Source organism: Anser brachyrhynchus, assembly GCF_964034855.1.
Source record: "Anser brachyrhynchus genome assembly, chromosome: 2".
NCBI classification, from domain to species: domain Eukaryota; kingdom Metazoa; phylum Chordata; class Aves; order Anseriformes; family Anatidae; genus Anser; species Anser brachyrhynchus.
Genome location: NC_137695.1, coordinates 17,631,969 through 17,656,132, shown reverse-complemented (window position 1 = coordinate 17,656,132; position 24,164 = coordinate 17,631,969). Strand labels below are relative to the sequence as shown.

Sequence of the window (24,164 nt, the reverse complement as noted above, 5' to 3'; positions counted from 1 at the left end):
GGCAAAAATGTGAAATATGAATATCTGCCTGAAACTAGTTTCCCTATATATATATTTATTCCTGGTGTCCTGGGCAGAAACATGTACATACACAGTACATAGTGAGTAGTCAGAAGTCTGATGCTTTGAAAAAGTCTCTGGCCAACTGTTCAAGCACTCAGCAACTGTGTCATTCATGCAGAGTAAGTGTTTCCCTGAAGCATCAGGCTTTCTGTGCATGTGAACACAGCACATGAATATGTGCTAAGAAACATCTGGGATTCTACATGTATTGCAACCAAGTCAGAACTACAGCAGCTGTGCCATTAATCCAACCAGGCATGATTACCGAATTACCAGAATCTGGTAAAAGGATGAAAAAAAATCAAAGGAACCCAGACAAATTTTCCAGAAGCAAAAATATAATGGTTTATGGAAAAAATCTGGACACAGCAATTCCTGCATAAATACAAAAGAATGCTTTCAGTCAGCTCTTCATTGGAGGGACTAGAAGAATGAAAACTCCCAGATATTCTGTGATCAGCATGGTACAGAAGCGCAGTGCAAAGAAAGATACCCAATAGCACAGACACAATAGTGCTGCAGCTAGTCTTACCTGTGCCTGGCAGACCAACCAAATAGATCAGGCAGGATTTAGCATTGTACTGACTCTTCCATTTGAGTTAATAAACCTCCTCCACCCACTCTCCTTTCCATCTGGGAATTTCTCTCTAGCCTTTCTGAAACTCCAGTAATTGATTCCTGATGGTAACTCCAACAATGCCAGCATGTAAGTCAAGCTCCTAAGTATTGCTGGATTGGCCAGCTATCATGGTGTCCATGTTGTGCTTCATGATCTGCTCAGCTCTGGCAATACTGAACAAAGCCAATTTTGCTAGAACTTCTGGAGAAACTGCTTTAAGTCCATCAGAACATATTTTCTCAAACTGCCCACCAAGCTTCACCTATTATATGATCATCCTCACTAGATAGGAGCCACTACGTCTCGCTGATCTGCTATATCCCCTTGTATCTAAATCCTACAAAAATGCCTATCTGTTGTTTTACATTGCTTTGCTGTTTTGCTATTCCAGGTATTTAACACAATATATAAGCATTAAAAAATGGTTGGAAATCTCACAGCAGGATAACTGCTAATTAAAACACCCTTTATTTAGGGTTAGAAGCTCCAGATGGTCTCAGGTATTTTCCTCTTGTGCTTGGGAGAACTCCATCCCTTAAATGATAGGGTTGAAAACAAACTACACTTTTTTTTTTTTAAATGGATATGTCCGTACTGTCTTATAGTACTAGAATAAGGTAAATCTAATACTGAGCTCCATGCTAACAAAGCTATGCTGATAAGAAATCTCAAGATAGCTCAGAAAACTAGGTCTGATGACCTCTCACTGCACTTCTGCCACTTTATGGTGTAGGGAGAACAGAACAGGGTCAAAGACTTTTGCAGTTTATTAACATGGATCTCTGAGCCATGTTAAATTCAATGCATACTCTGGTAGTGGATTCTCTGTGCGTATATACTAGTTGAAAGGCAAATGAATTTTGCAGTACGTCCTACAGTCCTGATTACCAATTGTTCATACATATTGTGGTTCCAGTCTTTCTTCTCCACCAGCAGTTTTTTTCCCAGCACAAACCAGAATGAAAGAGTCCTGGTGTGCATCCAGGTTTAGCCTGCAGTCAGTATGTGGCCAGGCTGTGCACCTGGACACAAGAGCTGGGAACTGCTCCAGGGGTTTGCCTTGTTTAGGCTTACCCATTTTATCAATTCACCTTGTGTTAATGATTTCTTATAGACTTAAACAAATAGAGCCTTTATAACAGCTGCATTTATAGTCATTATGTCAGAACAAAGTTTCCATAAAGTGCTATTTTAAAATATCTGAATAATTAAAAAATACAGAGATACTATTTGTGAAGAGCGTATTTGTTTGTTTAGGTATGTATAATTACTTTCATATTATCCAGATTAAATGTCTGTGGCATCTATAATTAAGCACTTCCATGAAGGTTCACTGGAATTTGACTGAAAACAAACACATAGAGAAATGAAATATGTGCAGGCACTGAATTAAAGACAAAAACAAAAACAAAAAACATGTAGCTTACCTAGTTATGTGCAGCTCTTAGCCCTAAGTATGAGACATGTTTAAAGAATTTGTTTAGCTGGATGGATTTCTTACAATAATTCATTTATTTTAATTTTAAAAGCATCAAACTTGTTTTAAAGGCTCATATTACAATAATACATTTCCCTTTGCTACAAACTGGGTGGGTGACTCTAGGACTTCAGAGTCTTTGCTATACACACTGACTGCAGTAGGACATTGAATAGAAGACAGTTTACTTGAAGAGCTGGACAGACAGATCTCAGGTTTACAGTAACTTAGTACATTTGACTGTGCATTGGCTGACAGTCTTTGGTATGGATGGCATCAGCCATCTGATTAGTTTGACTCAATTTATCTGAAAATACACTCTGCCAAACTTCCCTTATTTTTGCTTTGGTGGGCGCTAGCAAAAGCTAATCCTTCAGGTAAATTACTGTGCAAAGCACAGCTCATTTTTATTGCCAATAAGCAAACTGAGCACCAAGGAATCATTGTGTTTTCCCACCTATGCATTTGTTTCACAGTCACCTCCTAGCTGTGAGAAGATTCCAGTTTACCAAAGTGAACAGCTTATGGCATGAATCAACAGTGGGGACTTTGAACGTTATAGATGATATTCTACATCACCTCCAAAAACCCTTCCCAAGACTTCTGCACATTGCAATACTTAGAAGTAATGAAGAATTATTCTAGGTCCCTCATGGCAAAGTGTGGTCACAGGTGTTTTCATCTTAATGCTCTTCTTTAAGCTCTTAATTCTTGATCAGGTTTGGCTGCGTTTTAAAGATTCGATATGGAACCAGTTTTGTTTGCATTCAAGCTGCTTTCCCCCAAAAAATGAGATCATGTGAACTACAGAGGAGGATTAGTCAAACCTTGTAGAGTTTTGAAATACTTCAAGGTATGTGAGAAAACACTGCATCTCTTAGTTACCTACATTTGCAGAGCAGATCTAAAATTCAAGTGAATTTTCTGTTCATGGAATGAATATTCTATTTCTTAATGATAAGGAGTGGAATTCAGACACTTTATCCTACACATCTTCATAACTACCTAAACAACAGAGTGATTATATCTGTTCCTCTACCAATATTTCTTTTGAGATACCCACCCGACATACTACAGTTTCATCAACATTACATAGAGCGGCTGCTTCTGCATACTGAATGGGAAAGCCTATTATGACAAATATGGCTATTTTTCCTAACTGGATATGCCACAGGTATGGATCAATAAAGTACGCTGAGAAGCTGCTTCACTATCAAAACACAGTGAGGACGGGTTTTGCAAAGATCACTCATTATTTTTCATCTGCTAGAACTCAGATGATCTGAATCACTCAGGTTGGAAGGTATCACATGAGGCCATCTAGGCTGACCTACTACTTAAAGTAGGGTCAACACTGAGTTCAGACTGCTGATGGCTTTGTCAAGGCAGGTCTCGAAATTCTCTTGGATGGAGACTCCCCAGCCACCATGGGAAGCTGTTCCAGTGCTATATTACCCTCCTGGTAGATTTTTTTTCCTTATATTCAGATGGAACCCAGCAATTTCAATTTATGATCCCTGTCTCTTATCCTCCTTTCATGCAATTCAGTCAAGAGCCTGCCTCTGTTTCCTCGCTAAATTTCTCTTAGATACTGGCAGGTTGCTATTAGGGATCCCTACCCAAAGGTCTTTTTTCTCAAAGCTAGACATGTTCAGTTCCCTCATAAGTTATGCACTTCAGTTCCCAACCATCTTGGTGGCCTTCCGCTGGATTTGCTCAGATTAATCCACATCTTTCTTGACATAGGAGCCCAAAGCGGACACCTGATGTGATTTAACAAGTGTTAAGTCACCAACTCTGACCTATAGGTCATGCTGCTGCTAACACAGCCCAGTATGCTGTCAGCCTTTATCACTCCCAGGGCACACTATTGGCTCATGTTCTGCTTGCTGAACCAAAACCCCTCGTCCTTTTCAGCTCCACTGCTACCCTGGTAGTTAATCTTGCAATGGACCAAAATGTAGCTGCTTCCTGTCATATTAATAATGCATACCTGCTTATATGATACAAATGCATGTCTGTAATGGCCCATGTGATGAGAATTGGTCATATACACTCTCAGATGTTTAGGCCATCCATCAGTTATGAGGTGGCAAAAACTTCCACTTTGGTTCTGTGCTGGAGCCACATGCTATTATGTCATCAAACACTTGTCCATTTCATTACAAAAATACAAGTTTCTTGTACACAAGAAAGGGAAAGCGCACCCTGAGCAAAATGCTTAGATGCAACTAAGTTAATCCAAGTTCATTTATTTCATAATTCACTTTTCCTTTTATCAGTTCTCTTTTCTCCCCTTTAACATACTATAGTAATTCCAGAACAATATAAAAACAAAACACCTACGATATTTTTAGCATATCCCTACTTATCTGCAAGTGCAAATAAATGCTTTTAATTAGTGTAGATATTTTAACTAGGACTAAAAACTGAAAATGAACCTAGACTCAGACGTAATTACTATAAAAGCACATCACCAGAAATTTGCAAAAATTGACAATTCCTAAAATTTCTATCTCTAAGGCCATAATCCTTCTCTCTCCTGTGAAATAACTTCACTGGCTTCAACTTGTAAGATAAAATTTTGATAGAAATCTTTTCGATAGAAAAATTATTTCTAGAGAAAGGCTTTTGGACAATATTCTCATGCTTAACTCCTAAAATATGATTTCTTATAAGTGAATACAGAACTCATTGAAACAGCTCCAAGTAAGCTAAGCCTTTCTTAATTTTAATTTTAATTTGTTCCCAAATCCAGTTACACTCAGTTCCAAGGTGGCTTTCTGTCATACTGGCCAACTCTCTGTGCTGGTAAAATGCTGATGTAATGTCACTACCAGCCAAGGTCAAGTCAAGTCAAGCACTTTAGAGGTGAATGTCCACATGTCCATAACCACTAGGCTGTGACAACTCTAGCACTACTCTTCCCTATTTCACTACTTAATTGAAATTTTCTAAGGGAAAGCTCAGAATATTTGAGGTACACAGCAGCATCCAAAAACTATTTCAAAAGAAAGGTCTTTTTTGACCAAGCCAAATAAGAAAATTTCCACCTCACCTTCACCACTCTGTTTTCATGCATGGTGATACAGTTGCTGGGATCCTCTGAAAGCTGATATAAAGCCTGAGCTGTAGCTCTATGAACCAAAGGATCATTTGACTTCAAGTAACGTACTAAGGGAGCTACAGCCTTGCTCTCTCCAAAGGTAACTCTATTGCTTCCCCACATGCAACAGTGAGAAATGGCCTCTGCTAAGTGACGTCTTAATTTGTCATTGTTCTGAAAAAGGTAAAAACATAATAAATTAAAAACAATATAATACAATAAAAATTTCATAGGAAGTCAGTACTGTATTCTAAAACATTTTTACGTCCTCCTATTTTAATTGTAGTACAATTAAAAATTGGAGAGAACTGTGAGGCATGGAGCCCTTATTATTCTCTTTGTAAGAAGTGCAGTGAATTTTTATATTATTTTAAAGGTGCTTTTAGACTGACTGGAAATTAGGTAAGATTAGCATTAAAATTTAACATATAGTCCATCGCTGAGATTCTCTGTGCATTTCAGATTTATTGCTCTCTCAACCCTTTGTACTTTTTCCATACAGCAGCTGCATTTCTGAAAAGCAATATTCAGCAACAGTGATTACTAAAATGAAGCTCATCTTCCACAGCAATTTTAGTACTAGCCACAGAGTGCTTTCATGTCCAATATACATCTCATGGAGGAGGAATTCTGCATCTCTCCCTGATAGCTGCTGCAAAGTCTATCACTCATGTCACAACCTTTTAGTTGGGTATAATGCAGATTGATATAAGAAATTCAGATACTTAAGATAGTATGTTTAGTATGATACTTAATATCGTATGTTTACTTACTGTGTTTGCTAGGTTAGACAACAGAGGGACGACTCCGTGATCTGTTATGACAGCTAAATTTTCTTCATCTTTAGCTATATTTGTAATGGCTGCACATACACTTGCTAAAACTTCTTTATTCTTTGATTTTAGCAGATTGACTATCAGTTCCAAGCCACCAACAAAGGACCGAACCATCTCCCCAGCATCCTAAACAAGAGTCATAAGAAACATTATTTTAAAATATTCAATATATATTTTATGTGAATGTTAAAAAAAAGAGATTGGCACAACATAATTGTTCCAAACTGCAGTTAGTGTTCTGTCACCTTCACCAAGAAATATGGACAATTTGGAACTCAAAACTCTTGACTGACAGATAAGAGTTAGACTGTTTTAAATAGCACCATCTAAGCAGAAATTCAATGCCTAAATAAAGGTATCTAGTGCCATTTTAGATGACACAGGGTATTCTTTCTGACTGCAAGCTGTCACTTCCAAAGGTATGCAAGTTTATCTTATCTGCTGTACTTGCCAGGCATGTGCCTCATATACCCTCGGGCACCTTAAACACCAAATAGACACCCCTGTTTAGGCTCTCCCACTGTCTTCTGTTTCTCACATTAAGTCTGACAGCTAAGACAAAAGAGTGGCAATGTTCTTTTCTTATATCAATGCAAATGACTATTCAGCAATACTTGCAAGCTTATTCAAGAGGCAGTTACACAAGTCTTGACAGCAACTGAGAGAACCAAGGTACACTTCAGAGTATGATCAACATAAAATGTGGCTAGTGGATACAAACACAACTCTAGAAGAATGTCTAAGTATGCTTTTAGAAAATAAATAGAAAACTAAACATGGTATGTCCAGAATAAAACAAAGTTAATTTCAAACAAAGCATCATTATGACGTTTAAGTCCTTGCAGCAGAAATGTATCATAGAATCATTAAGGCTGGAAAAGATCATCTGGTCCAACCATCCCCTTGTCACCACTAAACCATGTCCCTAAGCACCACGTCCAACCTTTTCTTAAACACCCCCAGGGATGGTGACTCCACCACCTCCCTGGGCAACCCGTCCCAATGCCTGACTGCTCTTTCTGAGAGGAAATTTCTCCTGATTTCCAACCTAAAGCTCCCCTGGTGCAACTTAAGACCGTTCCCTCTAGTCCTATCACCAGTTACCTGTGACAAAAGGCCGACCCCCAGCTCCCCACACCTTCCTTTCAGGTAGTTGTAGAGAGCAATAGGGTCTCCCCTGAGCCTCCTCTTCTCCAGACTAAACAACCCCAGTTCCCTCAGCTGCTCCTAGTAGATGTTAAAAGTTTTTATGTTTGAAATTGACAAGACAAATTCACAGAAAAAAAAAATAATTAACTGTTATTTAATTTAAAAGTATTCCCTCTGATTGGAAAAGTTTCTGGACCACGGATTTCTCAAAGGTGGGAGAGAGTTCTGGGGAGGGGAGCCACTGCTACAAGTTTGCCCCATTCTTCTACATTTCCTTACGCATGCCCCGTAGGCCAATATGAGAAACAGAATACTGGGTGAGTGAACCTCTGGTCTAGCACAGAATTGGCTATTCTCACACTTTTGTGTTTATTAGTCAACTCAAATTAGCAAGCACATGCTTACATGTTAATGTGTAAAACAGAAAACCGTCAGCTTTGGCACTGCAAGACTGAACTAACAGGTATGGAACTCATTTGGTTGCCTCAGGCAAATGGGAACTGGCAGTTATCTCATAAAGTGACATGCAGCATACAGTACTTCATGTACCCTTAAAAGCACACAGGATATAAATCTAAGTTTGTTTAAGCACAGTTTCTTAACTGATTAAATTACATAGTCACTGACCAATGCTGTACACCAAGATTCACTGTAGTCTGTTAAAAACTGAGATGTCTGAAAAGAAACATATTGCTATTTCTTTGGTAAGATGTTCCACCATGTAAGATTACATGACTTTAGTCAACCTCTTTTCAGCTTCCTCCTAGACAGAAACAATGCCAGAATAGAAAAACATCAACTTCTTCAGATGATTTTTTACATGTTTATTCAATCTGTGGGTAATTCCAAGCAGCATTCTGCCAACCACCTAGAAAAGGTCCTTAGGATGCCTAGTTACACAAAACCTAAGAGACAATATTGCAAAATGGAGCATCATTTCCAGAAACTTTATTGTAAGCATAATAATTAAAAACGGAGTGGAATGAACTTCAAGTGCATAACCTGAAGATATCAAGCTTTATAACGTAATCTGGAGAAATCACTTTGTTATTTGACTGGGCCCTTCAGTTACTTTAGTTAAGTAGATCTTTATACTGAGCATAGATATATGTGTTTTATTAGCACTTCTTCATGTATATTCATATATATGTTTATATATGTTCATAATCTATAATCTAGCCCAACATTTTTTGGTAGATTTTCAACCTTTCAGGTGTTGATATGGAAAGATGAACAGTTCTCATGAAGTTCATTGTCCAGTAAATATAGAAACCAGCAAATGACTACACTGTGGCTAAAAAGGATTTCTACAGAGCAAAAGTTAAGCGAATTAACTGTTGATGAAGAAATACATAAAAGGCAGAAACACTGTGGGCAAAAACTTTAGGTATTTTTGATGGTCATCTAATTTTTATGGAAAACTATTTACCAAAAGTATGCCACTAGTGCCCAAACCTTACTATTCGCAAAAGGGTTAGTAACCAGGACACTGTTTTTATGAACGACTAGAAAAGCCAGTATGGTAAACAAGATCAAAGAGCTTTTGCATTAAAAGGACAGGATTAGATACAATCCCATCAACGGATCTGGTTCCTAAAAGGAAGCACTATTGGATTAAGAGTTTTAGAAACCTGCTAGAAGCAGGCTAAGAGAAAACAAAATAATCCTGAGCTTGAGGGTACAAGAATGAAATGATCACTATATGAAATTTGTTAGGAAAAGCAAGAACTGAAAGGCGGGAACTCTTAAACTGCGTATCTAGTTGAAGACAACTATCAGGATAAAACTGGAGAGCACTATCTTTGAGAACTGCATTGATAATGTTTAGACAGGGCCTATTAAAGCTTCAGAGGACATCCAATAAGCACACACTCAGGTGGCAGGTGTTTTGATTTAGGGGATGCATTAAATGATGCATTTAAGTGAAATACAGTAAATGTAAATCTGGTAAATCTGAAAATGTTCTGTTACTCAGGATAGAGACACTTGAAAGGTTCTGAATTCAGAACTGCCTGGGCCATATCCAGGCAGGACCTTTCCAATCACTTGGTCAGAAATATACCTGATTTAAGAACTAATCTTGGGCTCTGAGGTAAAACCCTTCTCGTTGATAACAATACCTAAGAACTCCTAGTCCTGAAATATGTAAATGATGATGTTTTCTTGAATCTCCAGTTTGCATTTGAGCAATGTGAAGTACTTGGTGCTGAGGAGCAGTGATGGCCAGAGCACTGTATCCCCGAAGAGCTCCTGGTGTCTACTTTGAGAGGGCTAGGAGGCAACAAATAGTATGGACTGTAAGAAGCTAAGTTAAGTAATGCCTTCTACAAATGAACCAATGGATCTTAGCATAGCTGTTCAATTATTTGGAAGTACAAAACCTTGTCTATGGAGAGCTAGAGAGCTCCTTGCTGTCAAAAAAGTCCTTCAAAAGCAAAGTCTTCCATTACAGGACTTCTTTGCATAGGGGAGGAGTACAAAAACAAGACAGTTTTCTCTAAATAACGATACTACTTGCAATCAGCCTGGCATGTAGTTGCAGAGTATTGCTGGCTCTTTTAAAGAATAGTGTCAAGACTATTGCTAAATTCAGGTAGATTAAGGCCTGAAAATGAAATCATGTAGGTAAGATGCTTGTGGGTGCAGCTGGCCAGATAATGCCAAGAAGCTACCTAAGAACCGACATTGATTGAAAAATCCTTTTTAGTGATGATCTAATTATTCTATCAACCTAGTGGATATAGCGACTCTTTTGGTCTACGTACACCTTTCTTTGGCAACAGCTGCCATTTTTTTTAAGTTGGAAGGAAGAAGAAAAGGAAAAACTTTTGTCACTTGCTGGGATGAGACCTTTTATTCATCCTCCTTTGTGAAATTCTGCATGACACTGGATTTTACCAGAGCTGATGGCCAAGATACAGAAATACAGGGCTGAATGACAATAATACATTTGAAATACAAGGCAAAAATAAGATAGTGAAGGCACGTGGATCCAAAAACTGATCCAACAGAATATTCTTTAAGAATGCTAACCTTATTGTTAGTTCTAAGAAAGACCTGCAATCATCTATCAGCACCAAGGACACGTTCTTCTGAAAAGAACAGTTAGGAACTCTGAAGGAGAAAATAGATCTGAGCAGATTCTTGGTGACATCTTGCTGTACAAAGGTGGCATTGGACAGCCTGCTGTCAAACTCTTATGACACAGAAAGAGAGCAAAAGTGACTGGCTAAGTGGTCAGAAGTAAATTTGTGGAAGAAATTTTAGCCTGTGCACGTCCGTGATGGTAAAAAATGCAGAGACGGAAGAAAGGGCTACAAGTGGAATTTCATTTATACGCTTTCCTCAACAGGTCAATAGGAGAATTTTGAATAAAATATAACAGACTCTCTCCTGAAACCCTTTTGGACTGAAAGGTCTTAGGACTTCATGAAAGTGCAAACATGGACAGTATGAACTTTCCTAGGGCTAAGGAGTGACCATAAGACCAAGAATGGTTTTGATTATATTTATTTCTTTTTCAGAGCTGATTTATTAGCAGAGTATGACTCCAATTGTATTGTGTTAGTTTTGCTGAGCAAATCCATCAAATTGCTCATGGACTTGGAAAATAAAGTTTCCTACTTCTTTAGTTCTGGGTCTACATGCTAAACAGAACTCTTAGCTGTGATGTTTCCTTCACACAGAAAGCAAAAGCAGTGGGTAGCCCCATCAGGAATGTAATATTTTCCAACACAGGCAGGGAAATTCTGGAGACTGGCAGGGAAAGGTTAAAGCCATACAGTTTGAGGACCAAAACCAGAAGCCAAGGCGTGTGGAGAAAGGTAATATCCAACAGCAAACTTTGGGTTGAAGTCCTAAAATTAACAGAACAAACAAAAAATACAGGTCCTAACAGAAATTAAAATGGGATCTAGATGTTTATGCAGACGGACAACATATGTTTGTGATTCAGAGAAGCAGCTGAGAGAAGCAGTGAAGGAAGGGCAGCACTCAGCCAATCCTGTTACCATGTGAGCTGCATGTAAAGGAGGTGGGCATGTTTCCCATGGATGCTCTAGGACAAAAGTTTATCATTGCTAGTGTATACTATGTATATATGTACTACGAATATACCACAATGTAAATACACCTACATCCAGTCACTTAAATAAAAACAATATTTCTTGATAGAATTTTCATGCCTTAGTTGAAATTTTAAAACTTGACTAATAGCTGGAGAAAATGGGTCACAGAGAAAAATTCTACAAATAAATTCCTTACTATATGTATCAAAGGGCTAAATGGCTAGATACAGAAGAAGAATGGATATTTTACATTTACTTAAATTTCTTGAAACTTACTCCAGAAGCGGTGTTTAAATATTGGCTCATCAAACAAGAAAGGTTTCTGTTCAACAAGTAAACTCTATAGTAAGTGTCTAAGATTTGTAAGGGGCTCAGCTATAAATGCAAATGATCCTGCTCTTCTGGATGGTTCAGATATCTGTGTATTATTCATGTTCTTTAAGAAGTTTCGTGAAGAAAGAAGATAATCTGTATCCCACCCTAATGAACCAACATGCAAATCTTACATTTTGCTACCTGTACATATCTTCTCTCCAGATGATTATAACTCTATTTGTTAAATTTCTCTTCTGACAAGCTTGCACTTTCCACATTTTGTAAAAATGTACGGTCATATTAAACTGACAGAATAATATATAAACAATTGAGCAGTAAGTAAAAGAAAGGAGTTTCAATAATCGTCTGTGAAACCAGCTAAACACAAGGACAGAACATTCTACCAGTGATGAAAAGCAGAGGGAAACTGCAGAAACCACATGTCAGGAAAGTTTCCCAAGTGTGATTGTGGGTGTAGTCTGGTGGTCTGTGCAAGACAAAGAGAAAAGCAAAAAAGCAAGAAATTTGAAGAACAATGAGCAGAAAGAAGAACTGAAATGAGAGCTTTAAAATCCATTATGTTACTTTTTCTTTCAAAGAGTTTAAACAACAAATGCAATCTTTTTGATATCATTTAGCAAAACCACATATTTGCTTTGTACAGTAAATTTCTACTTCATTTACTGTTACTGAAGTGTGTATTTATTATATACAATTGTCATCATTTAAAGATATTTTCATATGAGGAAATTATATGAAGCTGTGCTTCTGATTGCAGAAGTCTGGATTCAATTCTTTTGAATCTTTGAGTATACTTATATTAATGATCAGATAGCTGTCCATACTGTAAAGTCTAAAGAAATTTCTGTGATTTTAGTTTCCAAATCAAAGAGTTCCCTCAGGCATTTCCATCTATATTTTTGTAATATAAGAGAAGAGAAATAATATATAACATGTCTTTGGAAATATTTTTTGTACTTTTTGTTTCAGGTAGAAAGAAAAGCTATCTTTAAATTTGACCTTATAAATCAATCAAAACACAACTTTTTTTGTGAGACTTAACGCAAAGGATTTGTTGTTTCCAGCTATTTGTGTGTGTTAAGCTTTCACATTTACTTGTAGTCCTTAAAACTCACTGCAAAAATGTAAATGGCATTGTTTCAAAGTCTGGGCTGTACAACTTGGTTACTACTGGATAATAACATGACTTTCATATTGAACTTGAAGTGGAAAGTGTTCCATTTCCAGCCCAAGACTACAGTTACACTTAGCCCTTATATACTGCAAACTCTGATCTATTAATACAGCCACTAAACTACATTTACTTTCATGTTACTTATGAAGCTAACCAACAAATTTAAAGTATTTTGAAAAGCTTCAAGGACATCTTAGGATATAGCTATACAAAAAAATAAACAAAAGGTAAGAAAAATTTATTTAAATTAATTTAGCTAATTTACCCCCACTTTACTTATTGTGACAGAACCTTACATGGTATTGTCCTAACAATACCACTCAGTTCAATTTAAATATGACTTTGTAAAAATGAAGTCCAAGATACAGCATTTATAGACAAAAATATTTATAAAATCAGTCTCGCTAATAAGCAATAAAATAGTTTTAGTTTAAACATCTAAGTGCATGTGTTAATGAAAGGTAAATGCGTCTGTTTAACAATAATATTTCCCAGGCTGAACAAAATAAGATCCCAAATCCAGAGACATTTAAAGAAGAAATAAAAATGTAAAAAGGCTTGGGGCAAGAGCAAGAGCATAGGAAATATCTTCATTTTAGATCATCACTGTTACAAGTTTTAATGTAATATTTAACCTAAGGTGACAGATACGGAAAAAAATATGGTCTGTTAAAGTACTTTTTAAATGGCTGAAGAAGATTGGAGGAGATGATAGGATTTTTCATGACTTCACATGACCACATCTTTCTTCTAACTACTGAGCAGCAAAGTTTTTATCCTCAAGAAGTATGACAAATATTATTTCAAAACTGTATTCAAAGGGAGGAGTTTGCAATTTCAAGCAGTAAAAATAATATCTGGCATACATGCTGAGGACAGCAAAGTTACCTGTAGTACTAATAAAGCTTCATCCTGTTACTCATAATCATATATTTCCATCTTGAAGAGCATAACTATCAAGAAAATTTAGTTAATTTTTCAGATATTTCTATACTGGCTACAAGAGCAGAAATACTGTGAGATAGACCAGCTTTACACAGTTGTTTTTATTTTTATTTTAATTGGGAGCAGAAAGCACTACAATATTTGCAGAAAAAGGTTTGGAAAAATCATTTGATCTTTGGAGTATTTATTCAAGAAGAACATTTGAGATTTTTGACTTCTCTTGTCATCATGTTATATGGTTGTTGGGTTTGTGTGTGTGTGTGGTTATTTTCATTATGTAAATAAAGTTCATCAGCCTTAAGTTGAGACATACAGTATTTGAACAGGCACTACTGAATTCTTTTGTAACTGGATTCCCTTCTTATTTCTTCCAAAGTGAATACTGGTTTCTTTATTTGAAAGATTTAAAGCTAAACACCGTATTACAAAAACACATTGTGTTTATCTTTAAAAATACTCCACTTGAAAGATAAAAGTTTCTCCACTAAAAACAAGTAGTATTTCACTCTTAGAACATCTTAAAAAGCTTAAGGTGTCAAACCTGATTTGTCAAATTGAAATGCTTTTGCCCAGAAAAGTGATGGTATGGCTGTGCAAATAAACTCTAATTAGCAAGAGTCATCTTTAAACTACCTTTTCTTCAATGAAGGAAGCAGTCCATTTCCATGCCCTATTGCCAACCAAATGACTTATCCTAATGCGCAAAACAATTAAAAATTCAAAATAAAGAAATGCAACAGATAAATTTATATATTACAGCTGGAAAAAAACAGGATAAAAGTCAAACACAATGTGTAAGGATGTTCCTATTCATTTTTCAAATTAAACAACACAATGGTAATATTGATTTAAATTATTTTATATTTAAAAACTAATTTTATTCCTGTCTATAGAGCTGTGGAGGCTTCCACTGTAGCGGAACTGATGAAGAACCCCTTGCAAGATGAGCCTATTTTACTACATTTCACAACTCTTTCTCTGTACAGTGTGTTGGGAAAATGCAATCTGCTGGGAAAGTAATAGCAGACAATCAACACATATTTTCCTGTCCTCTTCACCTCACTGAAAGAGGTAATGCCAGAGCAGGCTTAGTGTTACATTAGTAGTTTTAGCATAGCTCCAGTGCTACTCCATAGGCTAGAAGAGCAGAATCCCTTACTCTATGCTCTTCAGGGCTAGGTTCATCACACAGCTAAATAGTTGGCATGTATATTTGCTATTGATAGCTTCAAGAAATAATGGCAAAGTCCATTAGTCAAGTGTACAGCCCAAGAAAGCATGCAATGAATGTCCTCTAAAAGTTGGTGGGGAAAACAAGTCTTCATAGTCACTCACGTAAATTTTGGAAGTCTTTTGTCTATTGTTTTCCTTACTTTCCAGCCTGGCAGACTACACCTACTCTTTCTCCACTTCTCCCCTTTACCCCTCACAACTCTCACTGAAGTTCAGTCTTGGATAAATGCCAAATCCTAATTTTTTCACAGAAGCAGTGAAACTACTAATATCAGAGTCCTTTGAGGCCACAGTGTAGAAAACGTCATGATTTGCTTTAGATTATTTTGAAAAGCTTTATAATAATGGAAGCATGAGAAACTGATGACACTGACTAATTGAAAAAACTAAACATTGTTTCCATTGGATTTGTGTTGAACTGAATCCAAGTAAGTGCTCAAAACATTGAAGCTGAATAAGTGTCTAAGTAAACTTCTTCATATAATTATTAACATATTTGTGAGATAGCTGGTACTAATGTTGTTTAATATTGTAGCATTGCAAGAAAGTAATACTGAAATGTTCTGAGGACAGTCCAGCTAAACAATTAATTGCCGTGACAACACAAATAAATCGTTATAACAATTATAGTTTGTGTTGTTGCAACTCTGGAATGGTTCCATAAATTAGAGTGGTATTTGAGAAGGCAATCATATCATATTTTACCAATTACAATTACAGACCACTGAGAATCTGAACAAGCAGCATGAAATATAAAATATGTTATAGTTCAATCAAAAGCTTCTGGGGTAGATAAAATGATTGCTTGAAATTTTCTGGTTTGTATTATGCAGCAAATGAGACACAAAGATCTCCGTGCTATTTTCTTGCCTTAAAATCTATGGAAGTCCCATATGGTAAGCGAGAGGGTAAAGACAGAAAAAAGTGAGATGGACAAGAAGAAAAAACAAAGGAGAGATGAAAAAGAAAAAAATGGGAGGAAGATGAGGTTTAAGCTTTTTATAGATTTTTAAATCTAATTAGTAAGTCTAATTTAAAAGTACAGAAGCTACATGACAAGCTGTTGACTAGTATGTGTAGCTATTATAAACTAAGTTACAAGAAAAGCTGGTCAAATATTTTCCAGTGGAACAGTATTCCATCAGAAAATGCTAATGGAATGGAACCAAAACCTTCCATAAGAACACGACTTCTTGAAAAGTTTTGACAGAAACCAGGCATAAAGGCAGGCTAAATTACCAACGTGCCTCTTCATCTTTTCTCTTGTCAGCCAGATGGCTGGTGAGTAGCCTGCCAGGCTGCTTGGCTTCTGGTTTTCACAGAATCCCTGACTTCTTGCCGGATGGGCTGCCAAACAGCTGGAAAGCTAGGTCTCCAGGAGCTCCTAAGCTTTTTGGCTTAAGTTCTTCAAGCTCTCAGGCAGCTGCTTTGCACTTAGGATCTGAGGCTCCCCAGTTAGGGAGACATAGGTTATGCTCTCAGTTTCCTGTTGCTTCCCAGATTTCAGGTTGTGTTTTACAGGAGGAACTGGGCTCCTAAGGACCTCAGGGCAATTTATGGCAGTTCATTCTGGATCTAGGATTGCATGTCTGTAGGAGCCCAAACACTCCATGACAGTTGGTCCACTAAACTTCTAGGCAGCCTATGGCAACAGTCATTGGAGAAGTTGGCTGTTCGTGGCCCTGGCAAGTATGGCAACCAACTATGAACTCACCAAGCCAGGTTTGACTCTGTAGGCTTCCTAAATCTCCAAGGACCCTGCTATTCTGAAAGGTCTGAGGAATTTTTGGCTTGCCCCTTTTTGTCTTTCTTATAGTACCTCTTTTGAAGTTAGTTTGTAACAAAAGCCTAAATATTTGTAGTCTACATCCAGATATCAAGGATTAAAAAATGCATAAAAATGAGATCAAATATAGAGAAGTAGGTATGAATGATGTTAAAATACGATAATGTCTAGAGAAAACAAATAGGCAAATGGAAGGAGATCAGTAAAGAGCATTAAGTTTAAACTGCCAAGATTTCTGTATATAAATACAAGAAGTATAACAAGGAAAACAAAGAAACTGGAAAATGCTGTACATACTCAAGCAAGTTTTGACGTTACAGGCTTATCCAAAGAAAAGTACATAAACAAAAATATATTGGAACTATTTAAGAAAAATTTTTAAAATATAAACAAATGAACAACAGTTTGCACTATGGGGAACCGCTAACCTTCATACACTGGAGTTATTAATCAGTAAAATGTGTATAAAAAAAGTAACTTAAAACATTTAAAATGTTAAATATCAGAAGAATTTCAAAGTTCAACTACCTTTCCTTGTTACTTTTAATACAGAAATGTCCATTCTAGTTTTATGCATATGGTTACATTAAAATTTCCACAACAAGCAAAATTTATATAGAAATCTTAAATAGCATGGTTCATCTGCAGCATATTTTCCACCCGCAGGTTAACTCCAGACTGCTGTCTCCAGTATAAGTCATTACCTTAGCATATAATACTTCTGCAAAAGTGAAGGCTACTTGACCATCACAAATGCTGATCTCTTAACCCTTCCCTCCTAAACCTGATTTAGTTTTGCTTTTGTATTTATTTGTGTGCGCGCACGTGTGTATGTGAACGTGGACATTCTCTTTCCCTTTATGTAGGAAATACACAATCGTCTTTAGATGGCTGATCATCCTTCATCACACCCATGAAATTCCATTGTAGGGCTGAAAAGGAAGAAAAGCATGTGTGTGTGTTGGGGGGGTTGGATTACACTTTATCAGAAAAGTGAAATGTCATTTTACAAGTACATTTTAAGAAAATAGGATAAAAAACTTTCCCTCTCTCTTCCCTCAAATCCCCAGTCTCAGACTGTTTACTTGAATAATTTTGAAAGACTTCATACACAGCTGACTTCCAGAAGTTCTTTAAGAAAGCCTTTACAATTGTAGTTATAACAAAGGTTAAAATTTAAACTTTGAAAGCTGAAAGCTGATATGCAAACACAGACAAAACAGAAGAAAGGATGAGGCCTTACATTATGTTTGCATCCAAAACTCTATTAAATACAAGGAAGGAAAATAACCTCTAAAATTTTGATATATTTTTTTAATTTTTATTTCAAAACATACTATTTATACGTTCCTCTGTGAGGAAAAAGTTGACAGTGTTCCTCTCATCACCATAATGCCTTTCAATGAATTTTATAATGGCCCAAATAACATCCTTGTGGAGTTTCTCTCAATTTTTCTGTTTGGGCTGATGTACATTGGGATAACACTATAAATACAGTTTTTCAAAGTAGCATCATAACCAAATATTGCTGTTCCAACATCAACAGAGTTGAGTAGACTTTTCTTAGCAATTTTTCATAATCATTTGTGGTTTTGGGGCAGTTTACTTACATCTTGTCATTACCAATGTGCCTGCAGTAGCAACTTTTCCTTTTGGAAATAACTAATTTATAAGAATATGTATCTAATAAGATAATTCATTTGAATAAGTGATGCGGCTCTTTTAGCTCTTACAGTTTAAATAAAGGTATACCTTAATTTATCAAAATTCATAAGATATTTTTCTAAGACTCACAAGTAGCACCGATAGGTGCAGTGCAAATTTTCTCACGAGTTCTACCACCTAAAATTATGCCACTGCCAAACTACCTGTAAGATCTTCACTCTACAAGCCACTCTTAAGGCTAAAATTATTTAGAAATAATGCTGGCATAAAGAGGTCATGACTGATCTCAAAGCAATATTATGACTGTCAGAGTTATAACAGTTTATGTACTGTAATGTATAATTTATATCCTCTATTTTAAAAGTCTTAAATCTGTCACAGACCAAATAACACTGATCTAAATCATATTGATGTAATAAACACTTTCACTTAGCTATATCATACTGATGTAATCAACAATGTTGTCAGTCCAATTCTACAATACTATTCTATGGGCAGTACTCTGAAAAAGCTACCATAATATAACTGTTAATTACATATATAACTGTTAATTTATATAACCTAAGAATATAGGCACTTAGATTCTCCTTCCTTCTTTGCCATTAACTTCCTGCCTAACAGCAGGCAAATTAGACCCAAATGCTCAAAAACATCTTTGAGAATTCACCTGGGCATTTTGTGATTCATTACTTTCTAACTGTAAAACAGAAATGATGGGTTTTCTAATCTTAAACAGATTATGGTAGGAGTGAGTGCATGAGAGATGTCCATGTACTCACATACTATGGCAATAAGAGCCATATCAGTATGATAGATTAGCTTCAATGATTTTATAAGTATCATAGCAAATAATGTTTAAGTTGTATATACACAAAATGTCTGTGCAGGAAAATGGATGCTGTATTAAATTTTATAAAATTTGTTTCGGATACTGTTAACAAGTTCTTTTTCATCTGTGAAGCTCCACGCTACAGAAGACAACCACTATAGCTTCCTCAAAACAAAACAAAACAAATCCAGACTTCAAGCTCAAAGCTATTGGAAACATGCTTTGCAGTGTCAAGTACAGGCTTGGAAAATCCAGAGTGCACATAACTCATTTAAAGTCATATACTTATTCCTGCTTTTGAGTCAAGCACTGCATAAACCAAATTGTGCTTCTTGGAAGATCATGTAAATTGTTGAGTATTACTAACTGTGAATAAAAAATCAAATTTTTGTTTACATAGAAATTGTTACTGCATCTCCACAGTTTGGCTATAATTGCTGCTTTATACATATTTCTTTCCATTCAGTGTCAGAGGAAAGGGTATTATTGGTAGGTTTGTTTCAGTGTGCCACTCTGCCTCAGTCTCACACAAAAGACTCTTTGTGGGGTCATAGATTAGCATTTGGGCAGGCAGCCAAGAGAGATGAAAGGAGAGTGGCTACACTAAGGATGTACATAGCTTACACTCATCAAATACCCCGGGGGAGGGAAACAGAGAAAAAAAATATCTATGTAGTCTGTAATTTCAGTAGCTGTCCTCTATCCCTTTAGTTTCTGAAAACGTGTTTTTAGTCAAAGCTCTAGCAATGCAGAGCTCCACTCTGGCAGTACAGGTCATGGAGTCCTATGCATAATGAGTACTAAGATAAAGTAATATTTTAACATTTAGTTATAGAAATATTGTTCAAGAGAGAGGCAGGTATAGTCAGATCTTGACAGAAGAGACATGTATGCACCCTATCATCAGGTAATATAAAACTTTCATACTAGATTCTACGTTTTTTTAATTAAAAAAAAAAAAGATGGAAAGATAATTCAGAATAACCAGGATGTTTGAAAAATGACAAACAAGCTGTCTTCGTAGAAATCATTGTGAAGAAATAGAAAATGCTTAAGTTTTAAAAATCAGGAGCAAATGTTCTTGAAATACCTTCATCCACGTATCTATACATACATCTATCTATATAAATAAATAGCAACCACGGTGTTCTCAATTCCAAACAGGAAACTCTGCCTGCAAATGATCCTAAGGATATCTACCTCTTTAAGGAAATTTCCATTCTTTACATGGTCAGGTTTCAAACTGTAGAAGGATATGTATTTTTAGTATAGCAGAGAAAAGATACAAAAGTTGCATTGAATATGGAGATAAATTAGAAATGGAAGATATTACTGTAAAAAGATTGAGGATAAAAGTCTACTTAGTATTCTAGGAAACATTTAATGAGAAACAAAACCTTCCACATTTATTTTACCACAGGTCAGTGGTAAGAAATCATTGAAGATGAGTTACAGAATATACACACCATTTTATCTCTACGTTGGAACTGACACAAAATACATGAATAGTTCAGTCTTCTGTGCAAACTGACCTGCACAACAACCACTATTCACAACTGGCACTTTTTGTTGGCAGTCTCAGCAGAAAATCTATGGATTACATTGGCACCGAGACTGAAATACGCTCTGAAACCAAAAGACAGTCTCTTGAGAATGCAGTTGAAGTACCTCATAGTGGTGAACAACTACAACTACCTGTGCTATTCATAGCCCATGAGTAAAAGCTTTCTGTTTCCAGCATTGTCAGATTGGCTTTTTCAGCATACTCTGTTTGGGAACAGGAAGCTTGGATCCTGACAAGTTATTAAAATAATTCCAAACATGTTAAGGGCTCTAAAGGCAAAACAGAATGCCTCCATCTAACACAAAATGAGTGCTAGATGGAGGGCTACTACTCTATTTTTAGCAAATGAATACATCAATTATTTAAAGCAGTTAAAGGAATGAAATACATTGTAAGTGGTAAACAGCAAAGTATTGCTGCAAATCATCCAAATACAAAAACAGTATGTGAATATATATGTCACAATGCTATTAAATACTTTCTCACCTTAGCATTTTCAATGCATGGACAAATAGCCCAAGCTGCACTTGCTTGAACATCTGGATTAGGATTCTTCAACAATGACCATAACAAACGAACTCCATCTAAACGGTCAATTATCCTATCAAGGAAATCGATCAGAAAAAAGAGATAATTAATTATGTAGTATACAGTGAGGTATGATGAGTTTTACATTATATCAGTTTGAGAAACTACTTTAAGAAATATTGGTATGCTTTTCTTTAGCATACTGTTTTGCTTTACGTAAGTGCTTGTGTGCTGTTGTCAGCTGACTGCCATCAACATACACAGTAAACATTGCTTGCTATTGTAGATGGGTGTGAACAAATTATGTAAAGACAGAATACGTTTTTCAACTAAATCTTACGAGTGTTGTTTACCTTTTTATCAGTACTGTGATTTAAAATGCTTAAAGAAGATAAAGTGAACTGCATTATAACCAGAACTCATGTAAAAGTAGAAGTAAGCATGTGACTTTTTAACGATCTGCATGTAAACTAAAATCTGAATTCAAGCATACTAGCTTCTTTCATATAGTAACAAATACTTTCCAAAACAAATATTTATGCCCAAAACTATGTACTTAACTTTTTATTCAGTCTATGCTTAACGTATTTACCTTACTGTACAACATATTTTAAGGTACTATGTTTCTAATCTAGCATTAGAAATTAAAATGGTCACACCACACTGCACCCTTTGTTGGTCATGAATAACGTGTAACTTGTTTCCCACGTGCTCCTTACCAACAAGACTAACATTGAATATTATGTTATAATTACTTAAACACACTGTAATCAAAGTATCTTCATGACTAGCTGAAAAATGAATTATCATCATAATCATCTCTACACCATCTGTGTTATGTTTACATATCAATCAGGCCTGGGGATCATAACGTCACATTAGGGTACAGTGAATACCTTAAATAGAAAGGAAGGTCAAACAAAACTTAACAGCTTTTACAAACATTCCTATTTTTCAAAAAGATATATTTAACCCAAAGCAGATGAGCAGAAGATAAAGGAAAGCAAGTATACTTTTCTAACCTCACAAGGAAAAAATTCTGTTGTATACATGCAAGTCTACATCTTTAATTGTAAATACAAGATAAGAGAAATAAAATACAGGTTACATCTTATTTGTGTTCACTGTAAATACATTTGCCAGGAAATTTTTAAACTTATTATAAAATCATTTCTGTATGCAATTCTACCATCACGTAAAGGAGGAAAATAGTTAAGGGCATGGGCTCTGTCTAAAATAACCACAGACTTTAATCACAATGCTTTTATGCAAACAGCTTAAACAACTGTGTTTTCAAAACAATAACTTTCTGCACAAAAGGTTGATTAAGCTGAGAAACCATAAGTTGTTTTTTTAATATCTGTTCATTTAATACAGCTTATTTTACTTACTCATTTCCAAATCAACTGCAAGAATATCGTCATTCAAAGGAAAAAATCAGAAATCATAACACAACAAATTAGAACAGCATGATCATGAACTACACAATTACATATACATGTCCACATAATAAGGATGACTTCACTAAAAATGTCAAACAAGCTTTTAAATCTCTCCAAATCCCCAACACTTTCAAGCAATTTTAATAATACTTTCCTGTCATTTCAGAAAGCACATAGAATTTTTTCATATATTGGACTTAATTAAAAAAAGATCCATGAGTGTTTCTTCTAGTCAAGCAGAGTACTGATCACTTACCAACATGAGATACTTCCTCCCAAGAGGGGCTAAATATAAATGACCCAACTCCAACCAGTATATAAAAGTCAAGCTATAAAAGTCAAACACTGAGTTCAGATTTTTCTGCCATGTTTAAGAAAACAACCTCTAGGCTGATTTATCTTTCCTTTTTTTTTTTTTTTTCCCAAAGTCATCTTTCTGATTTAAAATTCACTTTCTTCTCAGTTTTCTTGTCTTCTCTTAAGCTTTTCAAGGCAAACTATCCTCACTCTACGGTTCCTTTTCTAAAGAAAATTTTTGCCTTTTGGTTGAACACCAGAAACATGAGTTGTCTTAGACCCAACAGAATAGCTCAGAATATCTGAAAGTGTAATCCTCAGTCCATTCAATGTGTATAAAACAAAGAATGGTATGGAATAAACAAACAAATCTCCAAATTACATTCTTCATCACCGATCACTGGTTTCACTCATTCATACTAGATTAACTCAAATGAAAGGAATTCTATGCAGAAGAACGATACTCTCAAATTTTCGTACTGGAAGAGTTATGGTTGTGTCACCATACAAGCACAAACCCTTTTATTTTCATCTTACTAAGAATAGATATTTGCTAATTAAAGAAAGCACTGCTAAACAAGTGACTAAATCCCTTCTCAATTCCATTTTTTTTTATCTTTCCGTGGTTTCAGTGTAGCAGATGAAGAAATTGGATGTTAAACTAGCATATCTGCTATAAAAAGCAATGGGAACGCTAAAATAAATGGCCCTGAAAAATGTTTCCTCTATAAAAGTGCTTGAATGTTAGTTTCTTTTCTCTATGAAAATTCCTTTTTAAAGTGGGCAAAAATATACGTTCAAATTTCTTTACAAATAAACAAAGACAGACATGGGAAAACAGACTTGTAATCTCGAAAATTTCAGCTCTGATGGCATCACTCTAACCAATATTCAGATTTGTTTGTATAAAGCTTTTGTATGTAATTTTCATCCCCAAATTGATTATAACATCATCAGCAGGACACTGTAATATAGCTACTTATCACAATAAATACAAACAAACTGTAAAAATTCCTTTGTTTGGCTTTCAGTTCTGCATTCACTCATA

General features: G+C 35.8%; 1 protein-coding gene across 7 annotated transcripts in view; it reads right to left on the bottom strand.

The window, feature by feature from the left end:
- ODAD2 (outer dynein arm docking complex subunit 2) overlaps window positions 1-24,164 on the bottom strand; it is a 95,490-nt gene that overhangs the window by 21,410 nt on the left and 49,916 nt on the right. For 6 of the 7 annotated variants that reach the window (XR_013947747.1, XM_080583278.1, XM_080583280.1 and 3 more), the window contains 3 exons: window positions 21,336-21,450; window positions 6,039-6,227; window positions 5,218-5,439 (listed from right to left, as the gene is read on the bottom strand). Coding sequence is in view for 6 of the 7 variants with exons in the window: in XM_080583278.1 (XP_080439404.1) it covers window positions 5,218-5,439; window positions 6,039-6,227; window positions 21,336-21,450 (526 nt within the window). In the remaining variant the exon portion in view is untranslated. Of the gene's footprint in view, window positions 1-5,217; window positions 5,440-6,038; window positions 6,228-13,653; window positions 17,724-21,335; window positions 21,451-24,164 lie in introns of those variants that run through there. The other variant, XM_080583282.1, reaches the window with a different exon arrangement.